We start from the raw sequence: 16,677 nt of genomic DNA, 5'->3' as shown, positions 1-16,677 counted from the left end.
AATAAACCAAAAATCCGGCACAGATTGGTTTGACAAGCTGCAACTACTCCTCGTCCTTCCGTGGCACTTTAGCTGAAGCTTTGTGAAATGACAGCTTTCTTTTGCCTCTCCGTGTCTCAATCAAAGCCCCAGCCTCAGAACTATGGTGTAGTGATTACAGCGTCTGACTAGGATCTGGAAAGCCAAGTTCAAATCCTCACTCTGCGATAGAAGCTTGCTGGGTGACCTTGGGCAAGTCACACACTTTCAGCTTAACCTAACTCACACAGTTGTTATAAGGATAAAATGGAGATAGACAGAATTTTGTAAGTCACTCTAGGTCCCTGTTGGGGAGAAAAGTGGGTATAAATGAAGGCAATAAATAAAATGGTACCTGAGTTTGTTCTGAAGAAGGCTTTGTTCTTGTTACTCTGACCTACCTCCAAGTTACTGAGGCTGCCATGCCTTAAGAGAATCTACCACTCCAATCTATGCTGGCTAGTAGGCAAGAAGTTGTTTGGAATTTTCCCTTCACCGCTGTATATCGGCATCCACTTTCTAAGTCCACTGAAGTCAAATGATCTAGAAGGGAAGAATTGTGCTTAAAATGGCACCGTTGATGCCTTAGGAAGATTTCAAGTGATGGGGAACCACTTCAAGCTCATCCACAAAACACTCACTTTTTTTGCAAACATCACAGTTGAAAATGCTTGATGTGCACTTGTGAGTGACAGGATACTCACAAAATGCATACACACAGGTTTCTACAAGAGCACCTTTAAATTTATGTTTCCCATTTTCAGCTGTGGGATATTTTCATTATTATAAACCAAACAAGGCCTACTCATTGCTTTTTTGCTGAAATAATGGGCTGGAAAATCCACATCTCTTTATCATGGTCCCAGCAATGGATTAGTCCGATTGATCTGATAATTTACAACCTGGTGCAATGACAACCGGAACAAGTATTGCTTTGAGCAGAAAAAGAGTTCTTCCTTGTCTCTGTGTATCCAGTCTACCCAGCTCTGCTCCAAGGCTGAGTCCTGTTTAGATGTGATTGGCATTAAATGGTTACCTTTGTGTGTGCCTGTGAGCAGATGATCCCCTTCAGCTTTGCTGCATGTAGACAGCTCATGGAGATAAGGAGAAGTGTTTGCATTCAAGCAGGGTTAACCCTGTTGTTTTTGAACCAGTTTTAAAGTATCAAATCAATTAGCCTAATCCCTTTTGCTGCAACCATTCTGTAGTGTGTGTGTGCAGGGGGGGAGGAGTTGCCAGGTTCCATCGCAACATCATGGTGGGAAATATTTGAAAGTCTCCTTCTGTGATCTTATATATATATATATATATATATATATATATATATATATATGCTTCTACTATATGTCTTAGGATGCACACCATCATTACTGCATTTTTTCCTCACACACATACACACCTCCATTACCCTCAAACATAATGTTATCTTTTACATTCTCAGTTCAAATAAACCTTCTTTAGTTCCCAAGGTAAGAGGTGTGATGAGGTCTCAAAGAGAAAGCTTTGATTTCTCAGTCTTTACAAGGTCCCTCAGAAGCCTCCCATCACTGGCAGGATTTCACAATCTTACTGTGGTAATTTTTTTTATCAGCAAATGCAACAGCAGTATAAATCTGTTTAATCCAAAATGCATTACATCATCTAAATATCTCTTGGAATTTCATACCAATCAACATTTACTGTTTGGAATTAGGATATGAAATCTTCTCCAATGGTAAACAAATCACCATAAATTTTACCTTCTAAATCCTTTCCTCTGACAAAACTTTCCACATATTTAATGTGTTTTGAAGCCAAACGTTGCCTCATAGGAATCAAAATGCCAATTACAATTAAAATTCAATAAAAGTATTCTTTGAGGAAGGGATTTCAAGGGGAGTTGTTTCCTGTCTAATGGTTTAAAAGCAATGCATAGACAAAGAAGTGAGGTACAGATGTTTGCTAATGGGAAAAATTAAAGATGGGTAAACTGTTCCGGTGCTGAGAATGTCCTATGCCTAGTGTGGTTATCCTTTTTTTAAAAAATCTTTCCACAGCTGTCTGGGAGCCATACTTTTCTCCTAAAAATGAAGCTATATGGAGGCTTACTGTGGTTAGTGATTAGTTCAAGTCCCCTTTCTACCTCCTGAGCAGCATTCTAATCTTTATTATGACTTTAAGGGGTGCAAGGATAAATACTGGCCACAGTATTTATCTGTGGCTGAGCCCTGACAAATGAAAAGTATACCCTTCCCTCTCTGCGTAATTTTTGGTGACATACATGAGGTTACCCTATTTTTTCCTAACCATGGTCCTGCAATGTAGGTTAGCCAGAGAATGTGATGGACTCAGAGTCAATGAATGAGCATCAAATGAATGGGGATTTGGACCCAAGCCTCACTGGTCTAACATTCTAACCACACTAATTTTCCACTATGAACCACTTGGCATATGGAAAGATCTTTGTCTTCATACACAATGCTGCATCGAGATAATCATTTTTTATGGCTTTGTTTTTGCATGGCAAAAACCGCCTTTCATTGCAAGCCATTTTCATTATGTTTATGGTGTTAGAGTCCCCATTGTAATCAAGCTCTCACTCTCATTCTCTTTCTCTCACTAGGGATTCTTTAGGAGGAGTCAACAGAACAATGCTTCATACTCCTGCCCAAGGCAGAGAAACTGTTTAATTGACAGAACCAACAGAAATCGTTGCCAACACTGCCGACTGCAGAAGTGTCTTGCCCTAGGAATGTCTCGAGATGGTAAAGAGCTTGCTTCCCGCTTCACAGATCAATCCTTTGAAACGTTTCTCCATTGCTTTCTGCTTTTACCCCCAACAGATGTGTGGAGAGGAAGAAAGGCAGGTTGCTGCTCTGTAACATAGATCATTGCTGTTCCCAAAACCTGAGACATTTTAATAGGGTGTGTGTTGCACAAGAGGAGGGAAAAATTACAATGGAAGGGGCAGCATGAAAATGATAAAATGGTTCTAAACATGATAGCTTGTTACAGAGGTGTATTTGGAGAGAACAGCTGAAAAGTGTTTTGGTTGTATAAAATTGAAGCTTAGCACTCAAGAGGGGGAGCAGCATGCATACAACCTGAGGTGATTTTAAAGTTTTTACTGCTGCCAATCACCCAGTGAAGGATCCAGAAGAGTTAGCTGTATTAATCTGTAGTTGCAAAATAGTAAAGAGTCCAGTAGCACCTTTAAGACTAACCAACTTATTTGTAGCTTAAGCTTTCAAGAACCACAGCTCTTTTTGTCAGATGCTGTGGTTCTCGAAAGCTCATGCTACAAATAAGTTGGTTAGTCTTAAAGGTGCTACTGGACTCTTTACCAGTAGGAAGGGAAATCATTTTCCAATTTAAAACTTATTTAAAGCATGCTTGTTCAATGGGCAGATCAGCAACAGTAAGAAGTTTTAAAAAGTCTTGTCCTTGTGTAGGACTGTGTCTGTTGTAAACCATATTTGTTCCAAAGAATAAGTCATAATAGCGACATGGCTATTAGCGACATAATAGCGACATGGCATGTCTGACTAGTCCAATTGGAGAAATAAAGTATCATATGTAAACTTTTGAATGATAAATTTGAATGATAAATGATAAATTTTCTTCAGGTATATGCTTTCAAAGCAAAAAAATGGAGTATCAGTCTTTCACAAAGTAAGGGCTTTTGTTTAAAAGAGCCAGAGAAGTTAGCCGTGTTAGTCTGTAGTTGCAAAACCGTGGAGTCCAGTAGCACCTTTAAGATAACCAACTTATTTGTAGTATAAGTTTTCGAGAACCACAGCTCTCTTCGTCAAGGTGCTAATGGACTCTTTACTGTTTAAAAGAGAAGGCCAAGCCTGTAATTAAATTATAAAGAAGCCTAATTCAGGCGTCTCATTTTTCAAGGGAGACAGTGGGGAATGCATACTATGATGCAAACAGAAATATAATAAAAAGGGCATTTCTTCCTCTTTAGTAACATTAACTTTCGCTATAAAGCACCATGATTTCATGGAATATGTCCAACCTGTTATCCATTACTTTGTTATTTGTGCTAATGGAATAGAGTTGATTGGCTGTTGCCCCATTTCTAGTGCTCTGAATGCCACTTTAGCCATACCTGAAGGACCCTCTTAAAAACTTAGCTGTAAAATAACATGAGTCTATATGGAGATCAGAATAATATAAGATGGTTTATATTTAATTTTTTGTTAGAATTTTAATGTTTTTATGCAATATTTTACCACACAAATAGTTTTGTTATGGTAATTCACGGATGCAAGATGCTAGTCAGTCTAAGGAAAGTTAATAAGGTTTTCCTATAAAAAATAAAATGGATTTTACATTCAGCATTCCTCCCTTTCAAGTCCTTTTTTGCCCCTGAAAAGTTACTGAAATTGTGTTGAAAGTACTGACATTAAAGGAGGATCTTCCATCTACCCTGGAGGGTTTTGATGCAGCGTCACTCAGGTGTTTGGATACACTGTCAGAGCTGTGCCCTTGACCTGTCCAGAAGTTCTCAGAAAGTTTGAAACTCTTTATCATGAATTTCTGTTATTTGGTCAGACAGGTGACATCACTCCATGTTTGTCAATCCTGTACAGTTTAGCCATTCAAATAGAGAAATGAAATGTAATATTTGAAGTTTGAAATCATTTTTGTTGGAGTTCTTTTTAGCTGTGCAACACTTTTACTTCCATTGTTAATCAGACCTGTTTCTGTCACAAAGAGACAAGATGCTAATGGTCATCAGCAGGAGAGGCCAATTAATGAATCCATAAAGAGAAGAATAAAGGATTTAATTTTTTTTTAATCCCCTTATCTTATCTTATAAAAGCCACTGGCTTAGATTCAGTGGAGTATTTCTGCAGACAGAAGAACTTCCAACCATGGAGCACTACTTTCTTACTTCTTCCCTCCCATTTTAGCCCATTTTGTGTGGGCATTTTGGACTTTCAACAGGAGCTGAGAGGAGAAAAAGTTGTATTCCATGGATGGAAATAGTTCTGTGGAAACACTCTGTCAGTTCCAAACCATTATTTTTAATGATATTTAAGGTTTTATTTATTCTATTGTTCAGATTTTTTATTAATTGTTAGATGCCTTGGGTACTCTTGAATAGAGAGGGCACAAACAGCAATACGAACAAAAAAAGCCACGAACAGCCCAATCTGCTGTTTGCGAACAAGCTGTTCATGAGGCCCCATTCTAAACGAATAGGTGGTCGTTGCAAGCCTCATTCGTTGCTGTTTCTTGCTGTTTGTCAAGCCAGACAGTCTGGCACCTGCAATCAATTCCCTTGGCAACTTAGGCAGGGATTGTCTGAATTCTTGCTGTTGCCCTGGAAACCCCAATCTAAGCCCAATTTAGCTTGATAGGCAGGTCTTCCTTTCAAGTGTAGAGCTCCAAAATTGTTACAACAAGGGAGCAAAGAGCAGGGGAAAGGGGGACTCCCAGCTCTGGCTTAGTTTGCAGACAGTGGAGAGGGAGAGAGTTGCTGTTGGCATTTTGATAGAGTGCATTGGAGCTTGAATTTTCATTGTGTGTGGTGGGATAGGGATCTACCTCTTCAAGTTCTAGGGCTGCTGCCAGGCTCTGGGTCAAGCTATTATTTATTATTGGTACCTTTCCTGCTGCCTGCTCAGGTCAGGTTTCTGGGAGTGGTACAGTAGGGATCTTGACTTGGATGATGGCTGGAGGAGAGCCCCACGAACAGCCAACCACAAACATGTTGGTGAAGAGGGCCATGTTCGTAGTTGTTCATGAGTCCCTGTTCATGGATGGCAATGAACAATGAACATCATGTTTAGTTTTTTTTTTCTGTTCTTGCCCATGTCTACGCTTGAACAGGGAGGTGGCATATAAATTTAAATAAAATAATAAAGTCTCTCTATATTATAAATGATCCATAACCCTATACTAATCCAAATAAATCTGATTTTTAAATAAAACCTTTAGACACCACATATATGGTAATGTAAAACCCAAACTTTCTTTTTCTGTCAATCTTTCTGACCCTTGGAACAAAAAGAGTCTAAATTATGTATTTAAACAGCAATAGGATTACAACTAGCAACTTATATGTGTTAAACTTGCTACAGTTACCTTAGGGTCTTGAGGCTGTGACGGTATGGTTACATCAGAGTCGCCTGAAATTGAATCCCCTGAAGATGGAGGTTCTGTGTCTGGGTCATGGGGCAATCGAGCTGGGGACCTGGCTCCCAGCCCTCGATGGGGTACAATTGAAACCTTCGCTGATGGTGAGGAGCCTGGGTGTGACCTTGGATGCCACACTTTCAATGGAGGCCCAGGTCACGACCATTGCCAGGTCTGCCTTTTTTAATCTTCGACAGGCCTGGCAACTGGCGCCGTATCTTTTTCCCCGGGACCTGGCCACAGTAATCCATGCAACAGTCACCTCTAGGCTAGACTACTGCAACTCACTCTATACTGAGCTGCCCAGCTGGTCCAGAATGCAGCGGCACACGTCCTTACTGGAACGCCAATCCGAGCGCACATTCATCCTGTGCTATGCCAGCTGCACTGGTTCCCAGTGGAGTTCTGGATCCGGTTCAAGGTGTTAATCTTGGTATTTAAAGCCCTTCATGGACAAGGACCTGCATACCTGTGGGACCGCCTCTTCCATTATGTCCCCTGCAGGGTGTTGCGCTCTGCAGATAAATAACTCTTGGTGGTCCCCAGCCCAAAGGACATCCATCTGGCTTCAACCAGGGCCAGGGCTTTTTCTGCCCTGGCCCTGGCCTGCTGGAACACTCTTCCGCTGGAGACCTGGGCCCTGCGGGACCTGTTACAGTTCCACAGGGCCTGTAAAATGGAGATGTTCCGCCGGGCCTTTGGCTGAGTGCCAGCGGGTGTCCTCCTTCTTCCATCTAAGACCACCACTTTTCCTGGGGCTGCCCTCGTCTCCCAATATTTGTTTAAATAGCCTGCTCCTGGACTATTTTAATGATTTTTTAAAAAGTATTATTGATTTTATGGTTTTGTGACTTTTAATGTATTTTTTGAATGTTGTTAGCTGCCCTGAGCCCATCTGTGGGGATGGCAGGGTATAAATCAAAATAAATAAATAAATAAATGCTCTGTGTATTAGTTATCACTTTTATTTATTACTCCATTATTTATATATAAAGCTCATCTTCTGAGGATTTCCCCGGAAGTAACATCATACTATCTCAATCTTCCACCCCCTCATATTCCCCCCTCTTGGTCTCCTGCTGGTTACCAGGCCAGGAGTGGCACCCTGAGATTCCTTTTTAGACAATTATTTTTAGGAATAGTACAAAAGTCTCATTTGTAGCTTTTTCTAGTAACCATTGTGTCAAGATTGGGGTGGGGGTCTGAGTAATGGTTATCACTTATATTTATTACCTCATTATAATCTTGCATTATATAGCTGAAAAGCCCTATATGGTCTTGATCTAGCATACTTTATGGATTACCTTGTCTGCTCTGAACCACCCTGTATATTGAACTGCCTCAAATACAGAGATCAGATATGTTATACCCAGATAGGGCAAAATGTCATATAGATGCTTTTGTTTAGTGTGAGGGCTTTTTGCTGCCAGTGTAGAGGGGAAATCTTCATGTAGATGCACTCTTAATATCCTTTTAGGGTTGTCATGGTGCTTTACTGTCAAAAATAATAAAACCCATATTACCTAAAACAAGGAGGAGCTACTGGTCAGTCTGGCCTCTTCTGTCTCATATACCACAGACTGTTAGCAGTGCACACATCAAATTTGGCAAGAGCACTGTGAAAACGTTACTCTTGCTTTACCTCTTGAAAATGACAGGGGAGTGGCTTTGTATTATAACATCAGCCTATTCCAAAAGATGCACAATTCTCTCCCTTTCTTCACAGGAGGAATGAACACATTTGGCACTTTAAGATTATATGTTGCAAATGTATGACTGGAAAGTAATCCATGAATGTTTCTGCTTTGGAGGAAGTGGCATTCCTATAGAGCATTTACCTTCAAGACTGTTATTTTCCTCTAGGCCTTAACTCTAACCTGTAACATTCTTTTTTAAAAATAAGTATGTGAAGATAACAGCCCTGTTGACAGGTTGTGATAATAGGGCTTTAGGGCCTGTTATCTTCAGAAGGTACTAATCCTGTTAGTGCACAGATTAAAGGTTTGGAGAAAATTGATAAATCACACAGGATACAAATCTGAAGGCTGTACATTTTTATAGAGCTCTGGTTTGCTGTTTGGTGAACATGTAGAGATGGGAAAAAAATGGCAGGCCTGCTCATTATTCACAGCAGGGTGCTGGCTGCCTGGCACATTTACTTGGAAGGATGTCCTATTGATTTCAATTGAACTTACTTTTGTGCAAGTGATTGTGGTTGGGATCACAACTAAGCCCTAAGGCTTTGTCTGTCAAAAATACAGCAGCAGGCACACTGTGAATATAAGACAACAACATGTTATCCTTTTGTGTTGACAGCATCACACGCTCTGACTGTCCCAATTTACCAGAGACTGTCCTTATTTTCTGAAACCTGTAAATTATTTTCTGTGATTTGTTTGTACCTACTTTTGCTTCTTGGGGTGCCTTGTTAAAAATTTTTAGTGCTGCTTACAAGAGTTGTCATTTCTTCTGGGTCCCCAGAGTTTCTAGAACGTAAATCTCTAAGTACAGAATGGATGCATGTTGCCTCTAGAAACAACTATTCAGTCATAGAAGTTTCATTGAGTAATATCTTGGTCGTTTGGGGTTTTCTGCATAGTTTTCTCCCATCAGTTCTGGCCCCATACAGCTTCAATTTATACTCTGATTTCCACACACATTTTTTTTTTGCCTTTAGTTTTCACTTCAGGTTTTTATTTTTGTTTTTCCTTGATTTTTTTCCAGCTCTTTTGAGACCACTTTTACCACAACCTTTTTCTGGAAGCTGATTTTGAGTTGATTTTTCACTTCTTTCAGTTTTATTTGTTCCACCCACTCCCATCCCCCTCCAACCTCCTTTTCTATGTGTGGACATTCATCATCATCAAAGCACTCCTCCCTCTCATCACACCCCTGGTTTTTAGTGCAATCCTAAGAAGAGTTATATCTTTCCAAGTCCACTAGAGTCAATGGGCTTACAAGGGTGTAACTGCTTAGGATTGCACTGTGCATTTCCTGTTTTTTAAAACTATCGTTTTCATATCTATATCAATCTACCATTGTACTAATAAATGTAGCAGATTCTCTGAATTCTCAGGTTTCATTTTTAAAAAAAGTCTCTAGTTCCTTTTATTGAGGAGATATGACTTTTTTCTTTTATCTCCACAAGGGTAGGGGTTAGAGATTTACTTTAAAAAAACATAGCTTAGGATTCAGGAAACTGCTACATCTATTGTTACAATGGTAGATTGATATAATGATATGAAAATGATGATTTAAAACAATTTGCAAAATCCCTGGAGGCCTGGGGGGGGTGACCAATTCTCATGCCAAAAAAAGCAATGTGGTTTGAAAAGCACAAAGCCACTGCTGCTCCATGGTACCTCCCAACAGAGGTCAGTTTGCCCTCCCAGTGTTGGCTTCCATTTCCTGGCTCTGAGTCAGCCCAGGCAAGGCTCTCAAGGTTTGGACCTCGGGGGGGGCATAGGTATGGGTGGTGGAGGTGTTCCCCTTTTAGGCTTTCCCATGCAAAGACTTCCCCATGTGTTCATTTTTGATCTTTTTTTAAAAAATTGCTACAGTGATAGAAGCATGCACAAAAAATATAAAGGAGGTGGTGGTGCTGTGACATCACTGATGATGACATAATTGTCACTTGAAAATCCTGATTATTTAAGGCAGAACAAAATAAACCAATTCCACAACTGTAAAAATGTTGAGGGAGGGAGGGCAGATGTATGAAAGAACCATACTCAAACTCATTCCAATGTTTGGAGATTGACTGCTAAGAAAATCAGGAATTAAGTTGAGTGTTCAGAATAGCATGTTTGTTAAGGAGAGGCAGAGAAATTAATGGAAGGAGTAAAACACCCATAAATCACCTTTCCCCACAGCTTCAGATGAATATCATATATCAAATTCTGGACCAGGTAATAGGCAGTGGATTAATAGATCCATAAAATGGAGTTAAGGACAGATGGAGATATTTTTCTGCAAACCCGGAAGAAGTCCCAAATTTATAAGAAAATCTTAAATATAAAAAAATAAATGCAGTCACCATTTTGGAGGTTGTTAGGTAAACACAGCATTATTACTGAGCCTTCCAAGCATCTATAAATCAAAGCCATGAGAGGTAGTAAGAGTTGACTTGGAAGCCAAAACAACCCTGGGAAAAAACAGAGCATCTCTGGTGGCCCAACCCATGCAATAACATCACTTCTGAGCACACAGGGAATTATGTCAGTGCATCGCCAGTGATGTGACATCGCCAATTAATCCCCCTCCACTTCTGCCATTTGTAGGGGGGAACTTTTTAATGCACACAGGTTCCAGACCTCAGTAGCTAAATGATAGGCAGAAGTGGGGCTATCAGCTTCTGGAGATTTGGAGGTGGAGCTTGGTAAGGGATGGAAGCACAGCAGGGATGTTATTCAATACAGTCCACTCTCCACCATTTCCACCATTTTCTCCAGGGAAACTGGTCTCTGTAGTCTGGAGATCTGTGGTAATTCTGGGACATCTCCAGGCCCCACCTGGAGGCTGGAAACTCTAGGCATAAGCATCTTCTAGTATGGAGATACAGTGATGGAAAGCTGCCTGTTCCGTAGCTGTAAAAGGCAGTGAATGCATATGGAAGAAAAGCCCGTGCATTTCAGTTGAATGTTAGGTTTACCCAGCCATGAATTCTCTGGCAGTCTGGCAAGTCATTTTCTCTGAGCCTCAGTTTCTCCCCCTCTACAATAAGAAAATCAACAAGCTGTCTCACAGAATTGTTGAAAGGATGAATGAGCTAATTACTCTGCACACTAGATGTTGTTTATAGAGCTGGTTGATAATAAAAGACAACAATTAGTTCTGGCTTTCTTCATTGATTTGTTTCAGCTGTAAAATTTGGAAGAATGTCCAAAAAGCAGAGGGACAGTCTGTATGCTGAGGTACAGAAGCACCAACAGCGACTGCAGGAACAACGGCAGCAGCAGAGCGGCGAGGCTGAAGCCCTGGCCCGCGTCTACAGCAGCAGCATCAGCAATGGCCTGAGCAACCTGAACAATGAAACTGGGGGCACTTATTCAAATGGGCATGTCATTGATCTGCCGAAGTCCGAGGGTTATTATAATGTGGATTCTGCCCAACCCTCCCCAGATCAGTCTGGTTTAGATATGACTGGAATCAAACAGATCAAGCAGGAACCTATCTATGACCTCACTTCTGTACCAAACTTGTTTACCTATAGCTCTTGCAGCAACGGGCAATTAGCTCCAGGGATAACCATGGCGGAAATAGGTAAGAATACCCTATGTTGAACATTCTTTTCCTTTTGCAATAATGGCATGCATATGTAATTTTATTTCTATTTTAGCAGGAATGGAACTTGAAAGTTTCTTTTGGAAATGATTGGTCCTGGCTCAGTTTGTTGTGGGTTCTGTTAACATAATTCCAAAATGTTTACATTTCATAAATAGAACAATTCATGATCTGATTATAAAGCTGGAATGCCAAAGTTACAGATGAATCAATCAAGTGATAATTACTAAATAGGGAGCGTGTATCAAACGAGCTCATTACCAGAAGGGTTTAATGATCTTTTTGACAACTATGCACATTCTTGTCAACAAAGAGATCTGAAGGTGGATCATTAAGAGAACTAACTCTGAATTTAATTACACTACACAACTTCCCTGTGTGATCTTGCATTGATCGCTCTGGCTTTATATGAGTAAAATTGCACTTAGAATCTAGAATAGAGGAGGTTATGCTGTCTCTTTGAAGGATATGGATTCACACATTGCAGTGCAATTCTTTAGCTATTATTCACATAATGGACAATGAGACCTGATTAGCAGTTGTCCCACATAGTAAGCAGCATCCCATTGTGGTTTGTACTGAAATAAAGGTTCTAACTATAATAAATTGTCAACCATCAATGGCTTTTCTTTCAGCCAATATGTTGATATTCTGTAACAGAGTTTCTCTAGTTTTTAAACTTAACAACTTACTGTGTCCTCTGGTCTCCCAAAGCCAGCAATATCATCTATTCTGCAAGTGAGGACTGAACCAGATGCAATGTGGGACACCAGGCAACATCAGGATCACCATGTTTTCTTTTTACTGCTAAACAATCCTATGAGGTTGATTTGAAGATCAGTGGTGGTGTTTAGCCCTTTCTCATTCTACCATTTCCCTGGTGTAAATATATGCACTATCTCTGGGGTAATTATCTCTGGGGGAAAGGGGGAAGACATCTACAGTAACACTATCCCACCCCTACCCCCACACACCACCAAAGCTAACTATAGAAAATTTTACATTGGAAAAGCAGTATGGAGGGGAGTGTTAACCACTCCCTCCCCTATACCGTTTCCTTGACCTTTTTTAAAAAAGTGAAATATCTTTATCATGTATTGATCCTCTTCTTTCTTGGAACATTGTGCCCCATTCTAGGCTTCCCACCCCACAGTCTAAAAATATGTTTTAAGAAGAACAAGTTTAGTAACTTTTTAGGGTCTGTCTGCACACACCAATAGCCATATGGTGGCTGCTCCCCTCAGATATTTTCTTCATACTTCTGCAGCTGCCTAAACTTGTGCAGTGCAGATCTAAGTAGGGTTATAATCTTTTGTCTGTTGAAGTCAATAGATTTAAGTTGGCATAACTCTGCTAAGTACTGTATATTTATCAGCCGGAAAAATTTCTTGACCATATTTTCTTAAATAGCTGAAAAAGGGAGCATGCATTATCTAAATCAATCTAAAGATCCATAACAAAACCCAATATAACTGCCAGAACAGCTTAAATATTTTCCTGCTTGATAACATGCCAGAGTTTACAGGTAATTTTTTTAACGTCTTGAGATGCACAGGGATGCTGCCATGCAAGCAGCCCAGTGGAGACAATTCTACAACTGTGGCCCCACTACTATGTCCTGAGTAATATTAGTTTTTACCTGCCTCATGGAACAGAAGTCAATGTCAAGGAATGGGGAAGCAGATGTCGAAATAAAAAGGCTGCAATGCACAGAGAAAAAGCTAAACTAATGTGGTAACCCAATGTGTCCTGATGCTCACTGCAGAAAACAATTCACCGAAGTCACCACATAGGCAGTTGTTTCTTTGTGGGCATCGGTAAGCACTAAACAAGCATAACGTATAGCTTTGGGTATGTTTATGCTCCAAAATTGTCACGCAAACAAGGCCACTTTGCACAGACCAGGACGAAATCTTCTGCAGTTAGAACATGAAGTAATTGCCTCACCAATGCAAGACATACTTCACATTTGGAAGTTATCAGGAGGCAGTTTGGTTAACTCCAGTACTGCCATCTCTCTAGCACCTCATAAGTGTGTGAAAAATGATACTGTTGTGCATAGATGATAAAAAGCCTGACTGGGGGCCAAGCTACAAGTGACAAATGACACTTGAATGGCAAGTGGATTGAGTGGAGGGCAAGTGAACAGGGAGAAATACACTTGCCGTTCAAGTGTCATTCGTCACTTGTAGCTTGGCCCTGAATGTGCTTCTGTTAGAAACCTACTGCATGTAGAAAAGCAGATGTCAGGGAAGTTTGAGTGTAGTAGTTTTCTCCCCAATGTATAGTTGTCCGTGAGGGAGGGGTGTGTGTGTGTGTGTGTGTGTGTGTGTGTGTGTGTGTGTGTGTGTGTGTGTGTGTGTGTGTGTGTGTGTGTGTGTGTGTGTGTGTGTACTGGGGCAGTTTCCACAGTGTAAGGAGCCTTCCCTGAATACAAGCATTTCTGCTTAACAGCCTCTTCTGTCAGAGGAAGGCTCCTCAAAAGAGCCAGATGACAGTGCCACGGCTAGTGGAACAGATCTGTGGGATCCAATACCAGGTCTTAGAAAATATTAGAGACTGAATTTTAAAAAGTACAAGTTACATAGTATGGAACACATTATAAAGGCAAGCACATTATGCAGTGTGTGTTTATAGTACTCACCCTTGCTGTCAATGTACATGTTCTATAGTAACTGAGGCCTGGTGTAAATGTTGCACTTAACCTGTTCCTGTTTGGTGATAAGAGGTGCGGCATGAATATTTGCCATGGGTGTTGATTGTTGCAAGCAATAATATGCATTATGTGTTTGGTTCTCTTATGATGTGCTGGTCCCCTTCCCTCTCTCAGAGTTCTGGAGATTCCATATTATACTAGACCTTGGTAACATTCCAAGGGAAGTTGTAAAACTGAAGCCAGTACTTTGAAGGAGAACTATAGACACAGAGACAGCTAGATAGATAGTCTCCATTTCTTCAGACAGTTTGGAATCAAAACTCAATGGCCAGCAGATACTAAGCCTAGGAATAACACAAATATTCCAAATACTGCAGCAAATCATTACAGAATTCCTGTGATGGATTCCTAAGATGGCAAAATAACAACTCAAAATACCAAAAAGGATGTGGTGGTCTTTACTAAAAAATATGTCACATAAAAACAGAATATGCCTTGGGGAGACTGTATCATTTATATCATGTCTGAGAGCCCTACATAATGAATTATCAACGAAGGAATGCCATATCGAGACAAAATGTGGTCTGAAATGGCAATAAGACAGTGGATGGCTAGGCGGCATATCCTTTTCTAGAAATTAAGTACAAACACTAAAAATTGGTGCTACTGAAAATTAAAGGAGAGAAGGTTTGCTTCCTGTTTTTCTGGTCTTGTTTCTGTGTCTGTATGCAACCTAGCATTCAGCAGGTAGGCAACTAAAAACTTTCCTGGGAACGATACACAGTGGAATGAATGCCAAGGCTGCACTTTAAGGCAGCCTTTAAGAGTGAGGGACAACGAAAAGGATGGCAACTTCAGAGGCACAGCCCTGCAAATGCACAGTTGACCCTGATTCATCCAAAACATTTTATTAAAAAAGGAAAAATTGATATTAGGTTTAATTGAATTGCATTAGTGATAAACAGAGAACTGTTCAATCATTGGGAGGGGAAATTAATTTGTTATGTCTCAGGCCATCCCATGAAAAAGCACAAGAGGAAGTTCAAATGGTTCAAACCACATTTTCAAAACCGGGATTATAAAACTCAGCTCCCTGCAAATCTGAACAAATGTGCCTTTTTGCTTTCAAAATGCATAAAGGCAGTGAATGTTTTGCTTTCTATACAGATTATTAATGGTTCCTTTACCTCATGCTGAGAAAGAGAAGTTTGTGTTATGTTTACATATGATGTCCAGCTCTGGAGCAAATATGCATCCTGTACCTTTGATAATTGCAGAGATAAGCTTAGCAGTGGGTATTTTTTTAAAAAAGCTTCTTATTTATTATGGAAAATTCCTCCATGGTCCAAAGGTACCAGAAACGCTCCCCAAATTAAATAGAAAAGCTCTTAAGATATATGCAGTATGTTCCCTTACCTCCATAACATGTACATACATATATGAATTTCATATGGAATTAAATTGGTATGCCTTTCTTCAATAAAGCATGAGAATTGTTGATGGAACACTGTGAGATACACAACACATCTGTCTGCTCTCAGAGCAGTTCTTCCCAAGAAACCACAACCTTTTCTGTATATGCATGCAATTCAAACATCAAGCTTTCAGACTGGGCCCACTACCCTAGTTGGCTTACTCAAAGAAGTAGCTGTCCTGAAAATGGGGTTTATTTACTAAGTATTGTACCATTAGCACCAAAATACTTGTTTCTATATGTGCCTAAGAGCACAAAATTAGAATTTTCTCTGTAAAACAATTTAAATGCATACTTTTAATTTTAATCACTTTGGAAGAAAGTAGGAAACTTCATAAACATTCAGGCAAAATATTTCAGATTTATCTCCAATTTTTTTCTTTTAAATGGAAGTCTCTTTTCAATAGATCTCTATCTGAGATGCACCTTGCGCAAATGTCCTATTTCACTTTACCTACAACTTCTAAGATGCTTTGTGTGCATCTCAACTATATTTATATGGATCAATGTTGCCATCTAGTGAGTGATTTAACTATTACCATAATCAGAATTCTACATAGAAACTATTTAGACACTATTTATTTAGAGGGCATCTAAAAGTTCTAGTCATTATTCATTATTTTTTTGGGCAATATGTCTAAATCAGGCCATAAGGTTAAGGATTTTTTTTAAAAATCAATCATTTCAGCTGTATCATTAAGGGTTTAGAAAATATCAAAAGAAATAATTTAGTAGGAGTCTAAGTCTGTTTTGTGAGGGTACTATTGGTATCAATTTCAGTCAGTCAATCAAAGATTTTTTTTTTGGTTCAGGCAATTAAGGTATTCCAAGACTTCTTCACATTGGAACATCCCCATGAAAAACAATTCCAAGATTTTATCCCAAATAAAACTAGACAATGTCATAATTAACTGTGAAAAAATTTTAAATGCACACTTTATGATCTCAGTTTCAACGGAAGAAAATAAGAAATTGTGTAACCATTCAGGACAAAATGTTTTGAATTTAATAAAAAGTATAATCCAAAGAATCAGGATAGGTGGCAGTCTGTGATTATGCCACAGCTCATCCCTGCGACCTCCTGCCTGTCCTTGCACATTTCATGATTTTGTAA

The 16,677-nt window shown here is 39.7% G+C and overlaps 1 protein-coding gene across 1 annotated transcript in view; it reads left to right on the top strand.

The window, feature by feature from the left end:
- The window catches only part of RORB (RAR related orphan receptor B), a 72,310-nt gene that overhangs the window by 12,624 nt on the left and 43,009 nt on the right, over nt 1-16,677 (top strand). The window contains exons 6-7 of the mRNA XM_054987593.1: nt 2,621-2,762; nt 11,011-11,412. Of these exons, the coding sequence (XP_054843568.1) occupies nt 2,621-2,762; nt 11,011-11,412 (544 nt within the window). The remainder of the gene's footprint in view (nt 1-2,620; nt 2,763-11,010; nt 11,413-16,677) is intronic.

Source organism: Eublepharis macularius, chromosome 8 (assembly GCF_028583425.1).
Source record: "Eublepharis macularius isolate TG4126 chromosome 8, MPM_Emac_v1.0, whole genome shotgun sequence".
Lineage (NCBI taxonomy): Eukaryota > Metazoa > Chordata > Lepidosauria > Squamata > Eublepharidae > Eublepharis > Eublepharis macularius.
Note: the sequence above shows the minus strand (reverse complement) of the source record. Positions and strands in the feature narration are given on the sequence as shown.